The sequence below is a fragment of the Trichogramma pretiosum genome, unplaced genomic scaffold, assembly GCF_000599845.2.
Source record: "Trichogramma pretiosum strain Unisexual culture from Peru unplaced genomic scaffold, Tpre_2.0 scaffold8, whole genome shotgun sequence".
NCBI classification, from domain to species: Eukaryota; Metazoa; Arthropoda; class Insecta; order Hymenoptera; family Trichogrammatidae; genus Trichogramma; species Trichogramma pretiosum.
The window spans coordinates 409,405-423,157 of NW_019641699.1; the positions used below are offsets into that span (position 1 = coordinate 409,405).

The 13,753-nt window shown below is 31.1% G+C and overlaps 2 protein-coding genes across 2 annotated transcripts in view; one reads left to right on the top strand and one right to left on the bottom strand.

Annotated features, from left to right (window-relative positions):
• Positions 1–7,451, bottom strand: part of LOC106651191 (myelin expression factor 2) — a 62,171-nt gene extending 54,720 nt beyond the window's left edge. The window contains exon 1 of the mRNA XM_014369601.2: positions 7,233–7,451. Coding sequence (XP_014225087.1) covers positions 7,233–7,246 — 14 coding nt within the window. The 5' untranslated portion in view covers positions 7,247–7,451. The remainder of the gene's footprint in view (positions 1–7,232) is intronic.
• Positions 7,452–10,022: 2,571 nt separating this feature from the next.
• Positions 10,023–13,753, top strand: part of LOC106651188 (ATPase family AAA domain-containing protein 5-like) — a 31,352-nt gene continuing 27,621 nt past the window's right edge. The window contains exon 1 of the mRNA XM_014369594.2: positions 10,023–10,484. Coding sequence (XP_014225080.1) covers positions 10,209–10,484 — 276 coding nt within the window. The 5' untranslated portion in view covers positions 10,023–10,208. The remainder of the gene's footprint in view (positions 10,485–13,753) is intronic.

Here is a 13,753-nt window from a genome sequence, read left to right on the forward strand (position 1 = left end):
TCGTTACTGATTTCTTTTGTTTTTATTAATTTTTATACGATTATTATAATAGACAATAAATAATCAAGCCCAGAATTAGTCCATCAACCTGATTAATTTTTTTGGAACATTCATAAAAGTCAAAAAAGTTGGGGTCCCTTAGTAATTTAGGTTTTCTGGGAGAATCGAAAAAAGCTTTGAACAATTTTCATTTAGAAGACATTACTACAACAGCGTAGTCGGGTTAAGGTTCACAATATCTCTGACTCCCCCTCAGGCGTCGCATGTATGTGGGTGAGAGTAGCCTCGCGCTTCACGGATGTCCGCGTTTCAAGCTGCTCCTCTCACTCATCAGAGACTTACAGATCCGTAAAGTTGCCTTGCGATTTTGTGTTACTAATATAAAACTTCTTTCAATTACTTTAACCATACCATTACTTTGAGCAAAACATATAAAAATATTTTGTTCACATTGTGAAACTCAACAATTCAAATAAGTTACGATCACTAATAAATCGCTATTGACGTTTTATTACTTTGAAATGCTTTTATATACTTTTATAAAAAATGTATTTATTCAGATGTAAAAAAATTTTAACATTTTTTTTCAAGTTCAAATATTTTTATGAAGTCTTGGCTAATATTTTCCATTCAATTAGAGTTAACAAAGCAGTATATTTAATTGTTAAAAAGCGATATCTGCACCAGTTGATGATACTTTTTTTCTCAGGAAAGTTTAGAATTAGCGGTGAAGTTGCGTATTTTGGGTTAGAGTGAAAAAGATAAAAATTGTTTTTTTATTATTTATTAAGGGCTTAAAGGGGGCTTAAAATCGAAACAAATTTTATTTTATTTTCGAGTAGAATTTTTTGTTCCCTTTCCATTGCATTTTTCAAAACTTCAAAATTTTAATCATTCACTGAGATACACCTCTTCCGTGAGCCATTTTCGTATACTTTGCGTGTTAAATTTTTTTCTTCTTTCGCGCTTTCCTGCGTTTTACATTTTTACAGAGTGCACCTCAGTTGTCGTAACATTCAGAGCGTACCGATTGAGTTACAGCACCAGGGTCGCGTACACTTCTTCAGAAAATCAATGATAACGGTCACAACCTCGGGCGAGGTGATCGAACTCATAGGTCACTTTCAATCAGTAGATTCATGATGGAGGTCACAAAAAAAAACGTAAAATGAAAAAAATTTTCTGAAGAAGTGTACGCGACCCCGGGGCTGTAACTCAATCGGTACGCTCTGAATGTTACGACAACTGAGGAGCACTTTGTAGAAACGTAAAACGCCAGTAAACGCGAAAGAAGAAAAAATTTAACACGCAAAGTATACGAAAATGGCTCACGGAAGAGGTGTATCTTAGTGAATGATCAAAATTTTGAAGTTTCGAAAAATGCAATGGAAAGGGAACGAAAAATCCTACTCGAAAATAAAATGAAATTTTTTTCGATTTTAAGCCCCCTTTGAGCCCTCAAGTATACATTGAAAGGCTATAATAAGTATGAGGTAATCTTAGTTGGTGTAAAATTTTTTTAGTCCAAAATTCAACCATTCTCAAAATGTTATAAGGTCATATAGCATTAACCTCTCCAATACCAAGAGACCTTAATTTTGACTTATTTTTACACGCGTTGTTTTTTTATGAAGCTATTGTCAAATTGATGTAAGGGAGACCGGAGCATGCCGTGACACCCGGGTATGTGGAGAAATTTCCCAATATACAGATCAATTCTGTAACATCCAAGTTGACAAAAATGTTCAACATCAACCAATGAAAATTCCCCACGCATGAATTTTATTCAATTTGATAATTTATGAAGAAAAATATTAGTCTAAAATTTCACACGATTATACGCCACCGTCTTGATTTTTCGCATCGATTCTTGAATATCATAAATATAATTGAAGCAAATCTGAATAGTACTAAATTAAAGTGTAACTTTTCAACTTATATTTCCGACCTTGCAAACCATTCAATATTAAACTTGTTAAAAGTTATTAAAAATATAAAAAAAAATCCAAATGGGGCATGTGTGACGCATGAAACATACGCTGCGGGAAACAGCGGAGCAGAGCGACTGCGCACTTAAGGAGGCTGTAGCGAAAATAAAAAAAACTTTAGATCGGAATGAAATTTTAACCAATGATAGTTTATGAAATTACAAAATTTTTGGTACAAAAAAAATTTAGGTTTCCATGCAAACTTGGGAAATAATGAAATTAAAAGTTTTGGCCATTTACCATTGAAATGAAATTATTTTATGTTATAGGAACTTTCATTAGCTTTCAAATGATATAAATCTAAGTGGGTGTTCCCGGCAAATAAAAAAGATATCATGAGTCCAACACATTTCCCCTAAGGTAAACCACCCAATACTGGGACAATGCGAAAATCCGTCGTAAAGTGGGACACCTGCGATTTTAAGTAATTTCTTCAATGAAAATTTATAAAAACAACGATAAATCATATGAATTATCATTCATTTGAATCCTATAATGCATATCTCAAACGCTATTTTTATCTGCACTTACTCAAAAAATACGAAAATTCAATGAGTAACGACGAAGTTGATGGGGAGAAATTTCGGTGCGAAATCTTAGTTCTGAGTGGAAAAGTACCCACTCAATTTTTGTAAATTAAAGATAAAAGTCAAATATAAAGTAGGTAATGTTAAGTTTTATATTCAATATTTTGACTTCTCGGAACACGACTGTACTGTTATTTTTACAAATAATAGTATATTTTTTTTATAACAACATGTCCTGATTTACGTGCAATTATTTCGCAATACGTCCTATAGTAGGACACATTAAGTCATATATTTGCTATACGCCCCGCGGTGCAGTTCGCTTTGTCGCTTAGGGTAGCATATAATATCTGCATCCATTAGAAGTAAGTGTATATTCGTAACTATTATAAAAAAGTGTGTCTTTTTAGACAATTATACTTATTATATTATTCAATTAAAAGCAGGGTAAATATGAGCCAATTTTGCGCAGACTTGTACGTCTTTGGTGATCGAGTATCCTAACCTTGAAAAGTACCAGCCACTGAAGGTATGTTTACATTCTGTTTTCAATTTATTAAGAAAAATTGAAAGCAGTACAGAGTAAAATAAAAATAAAAAAAGAAAGGATTTAATGTTATTTAAAATGATTTATTATCAGTTTGTATTTATTAACATAATTTTTGTTGAAATTTCGGAATCACATTAATAACAATAAAAAACATATTTATTCTTTAAATTATAAATCTATTGACTTTTTATTGTATATTACCTATCATTTAAATCAAATTAATATTCATTGCTTGAGATCGTATACCTATCCATATTATTATGTCCCACTTTTGGTCTGACGCCTGTCCCACTATACAGTGGCGCTGTTCGAAGTGTCCTACTATAGGTGATTTTTACTACTCAAGAAAATGTCTTATTTTTTTAATAATTTTACAATCTAGAATTTTTTTAACTAATATATTACATTCTGGAAATCCTACGCCATCGCGAGAATCAATTTAGTTTGCACTATGGCCGTTTTTTTGAACGATAAATTAGTAAAATAAAAGTTTGTCCGGATAAGTGTCCCAGTATTGGGTGGTTTACCTTATGTTCTGCCATGCCGACGCTGTGCACTGCGTAACGCATATAGCCTTGCGCTTAGAGTTTTAATAAAGAACCACCTTGCATCGCTACAGCCTCCTTAACCTTTTAAATGACTAGTAATTGCCATGATCACGCATGTCCCATCTGTATTCCATACATGCCCATCGCCCCACTTGCTTACCCCCTCCCACTACCTATCGTTCACGGCGCTGCGTGTTGCTGCTGGTGTCAGCCAAGCAGCGAGCCGGCAGCAGCACGACTCGCTCGTCACTCTAGTTTTCTCCGCAGCACTGGACGCACAACTAGCATTAGCAGCTCGCGACAGTCCGCGCTATTATTGTATCTCGTTCACGTTTATAGCCATTGCAATAAATACTGCCATTATAGTTGCCAGTATTTATTGCTGTTGGAACTGATTTTAAGCGTCAATAAACAATTTTTGGATTGACAGAATACAATTTTTAAGCCGGATTTTGAAAGTTTAGCTGCTTTACTTATCGATATTTTTTGGTCGTTCCTGAAAAACATTAACGAGGCAGTTTTTCAAGTTGATGAAATTTATTGTCATGCATGCCCTGGTCTCCCCTAAAAATACCATATGTAATATGATTTTTATCGCTCTCTTCAAATCTGGCGTCACGTTTGAAAAGAGCGATAAAAAGTCTATAATATATGATGTTTTTACATTATTTAGAAAATTGTTTCACAAAAAAATAACGCGTGAAAAAATAAGTCAAAATTAGGGTTTTTGGTATTGAAGAGGTTCATTACTACGAAGATATAATCCCTTAGGAATTTCGTGACTTTTTCGTAAGGGATATAGGGTCAAAATAATACTTTTTTACAAAACCGTGCGCACGTATGTCACCGATTTTGACGCACTTTTGGTATATTACAGTACCTGGTAAAAAAGTCTCAGAAACAACATTTTAGACCCCCTCCCCCCTCCTATCCCCAACTCCCCGTATATATTCTATTTTTAATTTATATTTTTTCTGCAGCCCCGAAGTAATTAAGAAATCTGAAAAAATTCATAAAAATATTTTTTGAAAATCCAAACAACCTTGAATTTTTCCCAAATTTATTCAGATTACCTTACACACCTTTTGAAGCAAAAACCGCTTTTTCTAACGAAAATAATTTTTGTAGGACGATACGGAGCCTCGAAAAATCTGTAAAAAATTTTTTCTTGTTTTTTTCATCAAAATACATAACCCTAAATTTTTTTTAGCTTCTGGAGCCAAAAAATGCTTTTTTAAACAAAAAAAAGGTTTCTAGAACCCGATGGTTCCGGTAAAAAATTTAAAAATATTTTTTTTTGAATTCCTTGTCAAATTTTAATAAATTTTGACCGTTTCAAGTTTTCGATTGAAGCCTCCTAGCTCAATCTAGAGCTTTACAAAAATCAATGCAAAATTCTGAAGACGTTTTTGAAGACATTAAGGAATAATAAAACCATTTTGATGCTCTAGAATAGGCTAGGAGGCTTCAATCGAAAACTTGAAACGGTCAAAATTTATTAAAATTTGACAAGGAATTCAAAAACAATATTTTCAAATTTTTTAAGCGGAACCATCGGATTCTAGGAACCTGATTTGTTAAAAAAAAAGCATTTTTCGTCTCTAGAAGCTATCGCCTACATTTAAAAAAATCTGAAAAAAATTGAGGTTATTTATTTTGATAAAAAAAAAAGAAAAATATTTTTCCAGTTTTTTCGAGGCTCTGTATCGTCCTAAAAAAATTATTTTCGTTAAAAAAAGCGGTTTTTTGCTTCAAATGGTGTATTAGGTAATTTGAAAAAATCTAGAAAAAATTGAGGTTATGTTTTTCAATTAAAAAAAAACTGAAAAAATTTCCGAGTTCTACATCGCTTCATATCGCCGTATCTCGATTTTCAGAATTTTTAATGATTTTATCTAAAGGCCTGAAGCACTCAAAAAATCTGAAAAAATTCAAGGTTGTTTGGATTTTTGAAAAATATTTTTATGAATTTTTTCAGGTTTCTTGGGTTACTTCGGGGCTTCAAAATAAATATAAATAGAAAATAGACGTTTATACGGGGAGTGAGGGGGGGGGGGGGGGGGGGGNGGGGGGGGGGGGGGGGGGGGGGGAGAGGGTCTAAAATTCTGTTTTTTGGACCTTTTTACGATGTACTATAACATACCAAAAGCGCGTCAAAATCGGTGACATACGTGGGCAAGGTTTTGTAAAAAAGTATTATTTTGATCCTATAAAATCTCGATTATTGTTGGGACAACTTTTAAATGAGCCTAAAGTCAGGCTGCTTAACTAAGTTTATTCTTTTTTTTTTTTTTGCAGGTACTTTTTTGATCCAGTTCATTTCAAAAGCTGTAAAGAAGAGGATCTATCACATTTGGTTTAAAAATAGCTAGTGGGCTCTAATGACTGTAATAACTTAAGCATAGACTCCATGTCTAAATTTTGTTTATGTGAAAGCTTAAAATTTTTTTTTAGAAAAGTCCAAACACTATCCATGAACTCATAAAATCCCATTTTTTAGTGACATATTTATTAAATTGAAAAAATGAGCAGTTTAACATAAAATTATCTCAATTCATAGTTTTATAGTATAATTTTCAATGTAATATCATAACAGAATTTTTAATTTATACACATGAATTTTATAGGGAGCGGTACTATTTAACGAAATATTTATTAAAACTTATAAGCATTTTTCAATAACGTTCTACAATATTGAATAAATCTGATTAATTCATTTGCAAATATCTTTTTCATTGTGACAATAAAGAAATGAAAATTATTTATTTAAATGAGTTGAATAATGCTTTATTTAAAATACGTTGATGACTTTTGTATTAACTAAATGATTTGTTTCATTGATATTTGTTACTACAAAAAAAGATTTGATAGCATCAATGATTATTAATAAATAGTATAATTTTTATTGTTATTTAAAATATTTTTATTATAAATTCATCAGATCAGCGACTGTTCAATTAAATACATAAATAAAATACTAAAAAATTTGATGGAACTTTTCAAATACTCTAATCTATTTTTTTTAACTCTGATTAGTGGGCGCTTTCCAAACATTACACATCAAGACTTTACATGTCTATAAAGAAACTGTTGCCAATTCAAAGTTTAAATATTAACACATAGAAATTTCAAATGTTAAGTTTAGACAGTTTCAGCTACAATGAGTACATTTATGTCGAGTGAAAAATCATGTACAAAATAATGTATCTTATGTGAAATGAATAATATTATAAAATACATGCATTTTATAATGATTCAGAAAATTGCACATCACCATGATGAAATTTTTCATTTTATTTCTTGTTTATTTAGTTAAATGATGCTGATGCTCCAGATATAATAAAAATAAACTTATAATATAATTTTATGTAAAATATTTATCTGTAATGCTCAGAGAAATAAAAATTGTCATAAATAACTAGCTAGATTGATAAAAAAGTGAATTGTATATAAAAAGTTTCAAATTTTAAATAATGTGTAAGAAAATTCAATTTCAGCAATATAATTGAGTCATTAGAATGGTAGGTTACTTTATGATTCACATAGGTAATTATCAAAATTATACTGAAATAAGTAATTCAGTGTCTATGAACAAAACAAGAAAATACAACAAACTTACTCATCTGCCTTCATATTTAATGTTATATTTAATTCCTTGTTTATTTCAATCAAATATACTAATCAACACTTCAACACTATCAATATTAAGTGGGAACTGTCAATAAAACTTCTACCTCACCAACTTTAAATGCAACAAAAATGTTTGAATGCTAATTACCCACTTAGATAATAGATATTGTTTTACAGTAAAAAATTTTACAGTGAAAAAGTGAACTTGATAGCGTCTTCAAGATGGCAGCGTGCCTCGAGTACCGGTCTCGTAGTACTCTATAGATCCAATAGAGGCCCTTAGTATTTATTTTTATCGAAATCACTAGTTCCCCATTTCCCGCCAACCGACCAATTTGGAAAAAAATTGATAGGCACTTTGAATTTTACTGTAAAAATTTAAGTTTTCTGTTTTATTATAGAACTCGATCCAAAGATTTTTGTCTAATGAAATAATTTTTTAATGAGTATACTTATAAAAAGAAGATAGTGGTAAAAAATGGAAAAATTTCGATTTGGTTATTTTTAATTCTTCGCTAAATAAAGTTAAATGGTTTCTTATTATAATAATGGGGTATGATTTTGTACAGAAAAAAATCTTACGAGATTTATTGCATATTCATGACAAAAAACATTTAACGGTTATGACATTACAAATTCAATAGACTAAACATCGATAGCGTTTCAATACATCAATTTTCGTTTGTAAAAGATAAATAGTTGAAATTGCATGTGAAAATCGACCTGGATGGATTTGTAATTATAATTACAATATACATATTTTTCTACAATGAATATTTAATGAGAAACCCTTGTAAATATCGCGTAGTAAGTGTTAAAAAATCAAAAACAACCTATGCGGTGTATATTTTGACGAGAATTCCGATGGTGACATTGAATTTGACTTTGAACATAACCTGAAGGCTCCAGTGACCTAAAAATCTATTTTTTAATTGAGAACCCCGATTTTCATTGCAGATTAGAAATTTTTTTATTTTTTATTCATGTGAGTCGACATGATAAAAGTACTGGATCAAGAGATTCAAACTGCAGAATTCACGGGATTTCTTTAGTCACGAAATCATGTATAGGTCACAGTGATCATGAAAAATCATATAAGAAACTGATCATTTTTACTATTTGAAGATTTTTATAGGTATTTTTTACATGAACAGGTGGTGTTAATATTGTTCGTAACTTTTTTATTATGCACGCACGCTAAAAAGTAAAGGACCATTCGATTACATGGAAATATACAAATATATAACCGTAGGATTTTTAAAAAATTTCATAATGATCTTCGTTTATTTTATACTGACAAGGAGACCACATGAGATGCGAGTCACCAAAGGTCCTGAAAATTTTTTTCTGGTCTCCTGGTATCTAATAATAAAGCCCCCTATGGTAAGTTTGATCCAACGGGCCTTAGGGCCCATTTTAAAAATCATTTTCTAGTTTATTGAAAAATCTTTGTAATTTTCTAACTCGTAATAGGGACATTAAATTAATTATTCTTTGACTAATCTTAAGACTTGTACATTTTGCATTTTTTTCTTTAAGATGTCCTGTTACGGGTTAGAAAATCACAAAGATGTTTTGGTGAATATTATTGAGTAGGAGATTTAATAAAGACACGTTGTACTTATAAATTAACATAAATAGGTTTATTAATATAAGTGTACAGGCGAAGAAGCACTCGCGACAACGGTCGATCGAGATCTGAGTAGGTGCACTGTATATGAGAGAACTAATGAGAGAGATTTACAAAGAGAGAGGGCAGCACCCTTGTAGCGCAGAACGCATACACGTATTATAGATTTTTTACATTCCTTAGCAAAAGATTTTTCAATAAATTAGAAAATGATTTTTATAGTGGGCCCTAAGGTTCATTGGATCAACCTAAGAATAGTGGGCTTTATTATTAAGTACCAGGAGACCAGAAAACATTTTTCAGGACATTTGGTGACCCGCATCACATGTGGTCTCCTTGTAAGTGTAGATGAAGGTAAAACAAGATTAAACACTATTTAAATCCGGATCATAATTTTAAAACATATTTCTAAATGTATTTTAAGTCGTATGTATATTCGATTTTCTAATAGTAACCACGGCTAGCTGACTAAATGAGCCTAGTAGATTGTATCTTATCTATCTAATCGAATCTAATCTATCTAATCTAATCTAATCTAATATATAAAAGAGCCATTGCGATTATAGATCGAATTGAACCCTCTTAAAGCCAACTTCATGTAAGTACAAGAAATATTTTAGTGTCATCTATGTATACGCCCTCTGTAGTTAATAATATCTTGATTGATTATTATTTTCAAAATATTTCCATATATTAAATTACATACTCATAAGAGTTCCATGCGCGCGTAGCGCGCAGATAGATTTCTAGTTATGAATAAAAAATGAAAGCTACACTCCATAATTAACGCGTATGGCTATTTTTCGAAAAAAAAAATAATGTAATAGGCATGGCATATTTTCGGAATAGGGCGTTTTTCAATTAGTGACTTTACGGATTTGCCTGGAGGCAAAACAAACAAGACGTCTCTCATTTGTTTAAGCCACAACACCTTGCATATTTTACCTCCAGGCAAATCGTAAAGTGACTATTTTGTGACAATTGAAAAACGTCCTATTGTTGATGCGATAAAATATACCTGCACTTCGAGCAGACTACATAACATATGAATTGATTCTGTTCCATGGAAGTTGGAACGCTGGAATTTTATACTGCTTAACTGAACAGAAACAAAATCTTAATACAATGATGCTAGCCATAGTATGTATACATTTACAATTTTCGAACCTTACAATGATAGGGTCGTTGTTTGAATACAATAAAAATGATAGAATATAATTTTTCATTGTAATCGATAAAAAATGTTTTTGTTCAGATTACGTCTAGTTTTTACCACATTTTACAGCATTTAAAAAATAATTTTTACGTCTCTTTTCTACATGTGAAAGTATAAATATGAAGAGCATTACTTACTACTTCGGTAAAACGCCAAAAATATCTGATAATAATCCAAATGATATGAAATTCGAATGTGATGAAGTTAACGAAAATGATAAAGGAGTGAAAAGAAAGTTCAAAGAAAGGCAATCTAGGGTGAATAAAAAGAGCAAAATAGATGCATCTATTACAAAAAATAAAATACTTCAACAGCATACTCTGAAAACAAGTAATAAAGAAGGTTTTTTGATTTCTCATGAAAATATTAGTCAACTAAAACCTCTTCTTGAACTCGTAAGTTTTTTTCAATTTAAATTATATATTTTGAATATATTTCAGAAATTGATCAACATGTTGGATATACACAATTATCTTTCATTAAAATTCTAAATGTCACCTATGAACACAGTTTGTGACAGATTCTTAAAAATGACTTAAAAAATTAATGTGAAGAATCTGTATATTAAGTTAGTACTGATAATTATATTTTTTTCTATGAGTTTTTTTTTCTTACCTTGAACATAATTATCAAATGAAGTGGTATATTATAATTAAACTGTGCATTACTTAATTAATTTTACACGACTATTTTATGGTACCATTTTATGTGAATATTCTTCAAACTTATATTCAAAACTTATAAAACTACTAAATAATTTTTTATTATAAAAAAACAAAGTTGAAAAATGCTTATATGTTTATATGAACTTGAATTAGGTTGATTATAGGTAATCTACACATCTCTAGGGTAGCTATTGTGAGAATTACTTATAAAATACAATAAAAAATTAACTTTAAGTGCAATTTGGGTTGATATTTTTACAAATGAGTGAATTTGAAAAATATTTTTTACAGTGCGCCATTTATATTATGTGTGCTATATAAAACCAAAATGCTTTACTCAATAATGAATGAAAAGTTCTATATTTGTTCCGAATTCTTTCAAATGCATTAAATCATCATGTAGATGTAATTTATCAACTGGAATCGAAATCAAGGGACAAAATAATTAACATCTGAAATAGTATAAGATTACATTAAAACTTATTGGGGAAATTATTGGGATAAAGCAGATTATATTCTAGTTTTATTGTAATATTTTATCAAAATTATTATAAAAATAACTGTAAGATAGTTTATTTTTCATTATCCAAACTATGAGTTGTTGAAAAAGTGTTGCAATTCATATAACAGCTTATAATAACAGCTTATAAATTATAGTAAAAACATTCTCACAATACTCTATTTTACTCTTAAGAAATTCATTGTGTTAGTAAAGATAGTAACCAATTTGCAAGTCAAGTTATTTCATTTAAAATTTCAGGACGGAAAACTAAATTTGCATTGCCATCACTACTTTGATAGCAAAGAAAATTCATAATGATTTTTCTAAGAGTTCTAGATATGACTATTAATAGGATTTCTTTTGAGATCTTATTGTACACTTGAGTATTTATAAAGTAATCTCTAGCATCAACATTGGTCAAAAATTTTAGTCAGGTTCATGTGGCACAGGGCTTTGGAATGATAGGTCAGTATAGGTGCACATTGAACTAATTTAAAGGAGAGATTACAATATTCGCCAACCCGTGATTATATGAAAAATTCTAATTCTGCTGATCTCTATGATGTAAAAATGGAAGGTGTGAAAAATAAAAAATGTTCTGACGTGATAAAATAAGAAATAAATTCTAATTATCTTGTGTTCATGATATAGGAAGCACAATCCAATCGACTTACGTGATGTAAGCACATAAGCTGCGAAAGGTAGAAGTCGAGACGAGGAGCGGATACAGGGAAGAAAAGAAAACAAACACATTTGTTTTATAATTTGCTTATTTATTTATTGAAAAATATGAAGAGTTTAAATTTTAAAAAATTACGCTCATCAAAATCAGGATCAAATTTATATTATCTTCTTGGTCCGATGGTAGTTTTATTGGAGGAAGAACGAATTTTTTTTCCTAAAATGGTGTAAATGTAGGTGGGTGAATTTCTTGAATCCATAAGCCCTCCTTCAATTCTCCGCCAACTATTCCTTGATAAACTGCTTTAATATCGAGCAAATAGTAGATTACATACCTAGGGAGTGAAAAACTGGAAAGCCTCAGAGCACGTGTGATTATCAGCCGAGACTGATAAACATATGCTCTGAGGCTTTCTTTTTTCGCTTCATAGGTGCGTAAGCTCTTTCAAGAATCCTCCAGAGAAATTGACTTTTTCGTTTGCCCGCAGAAAGTACTAGAGTGTAATTATAACAAGTTTATTGAGTATTTACTCTACTGTCTAGTGAAGGAGCTCGCTCGAGGCTGTAGCTTACTCCGAGTCTGCGAGATAACTGACTCGCCTGGCTTGTCGTTCGTCTTTGGCAACCTCGTGTGTTTACATACATTACAGCATTCTTGACCTTGCTACCTTAAAACTAAGATAAAAACTTATCGAAAGGCTATTTTAGTTTATTTTTCTGAATTTTATTTGACCATTTGAGAGTGAGTTTAAAATTGAGCTATCCAGCCGCTTTGGCTACTTCTATGCAACACTGATTATTAATTTTTTATATGCTCTTGCGAACATACAGGGTGTCACAAAAGTATGGAAACCTCCTAAAAACGGGCTAGATGTGCGGAGAAAAAAAATCATGAGAGGTTTTTGATTTTTTTTCTCCGCATATTTAGCCCACTTTTAGGTTTCCATACTTTTGTAACACCCTGTATATAATTGCGTTAATATGCCCATGTCAATTACACAATACTAGGTAAAATGAGTTTTAATCTCCTAATTATGTGATTCATCCAAATATGTTTTGAATAATATTTTCTGTCAATATGCCATAACAGAACTATCAATTTAAAATATACTTGATAAATATTATCAAAAACCCATTTTTGACATAATTTTCGAGAAATCGAAAGATAACCTTAAATTTGACCTTTAACATAACCTCAAAACTATAACGAATCAAAAATCAATTTTCAAATAGCTATCCCCTTTTGTTATTGCACATTTGACTAGAATGTAAAATTTTACATTCTAATAAGCCCTTTGCTCTTTTCAAGTTCAGTTTTAGGGTGCCACAGATACAAATAAATCCCTCTTTCTAACCAAAATTGTTTGAAAAAAGTCGAAAAAATTTTTTTATTAGCTGTAAAGATGATTTTTTGAGTAGAAAGTGTCAGTATAATGACGAAAATCATGCTCTCGACTATTAAAAAAAAATGTCGATATTGTTCGATAAATTTGAGCTAATATTACTGTTATATACTGTAAGGAAGTAGTCCAGCACAGGGTCGGACGGTACTCCTTCCTTTAAATTGTATCCTAGAATCCCTTCCACCCGAGAGAGAGATCATAAATAAGCGAGGCTAATGGTATTGCGGATCGGCGCCAATTAATCGATAAGCGCCGAATTGGCAGAGAGAGAGAGCCGTGATCAACGCTAAGTGCGTAGACGGGTCTTGCGTGTGCTGCCTTATGAGCAGAAGAAAGCCTGTCAAGTGGAAAGGGAGGCCTATGATGACTGACGAGCCGACGAGGAGTTGATGAAGTGAACACTCTGTGTTGGA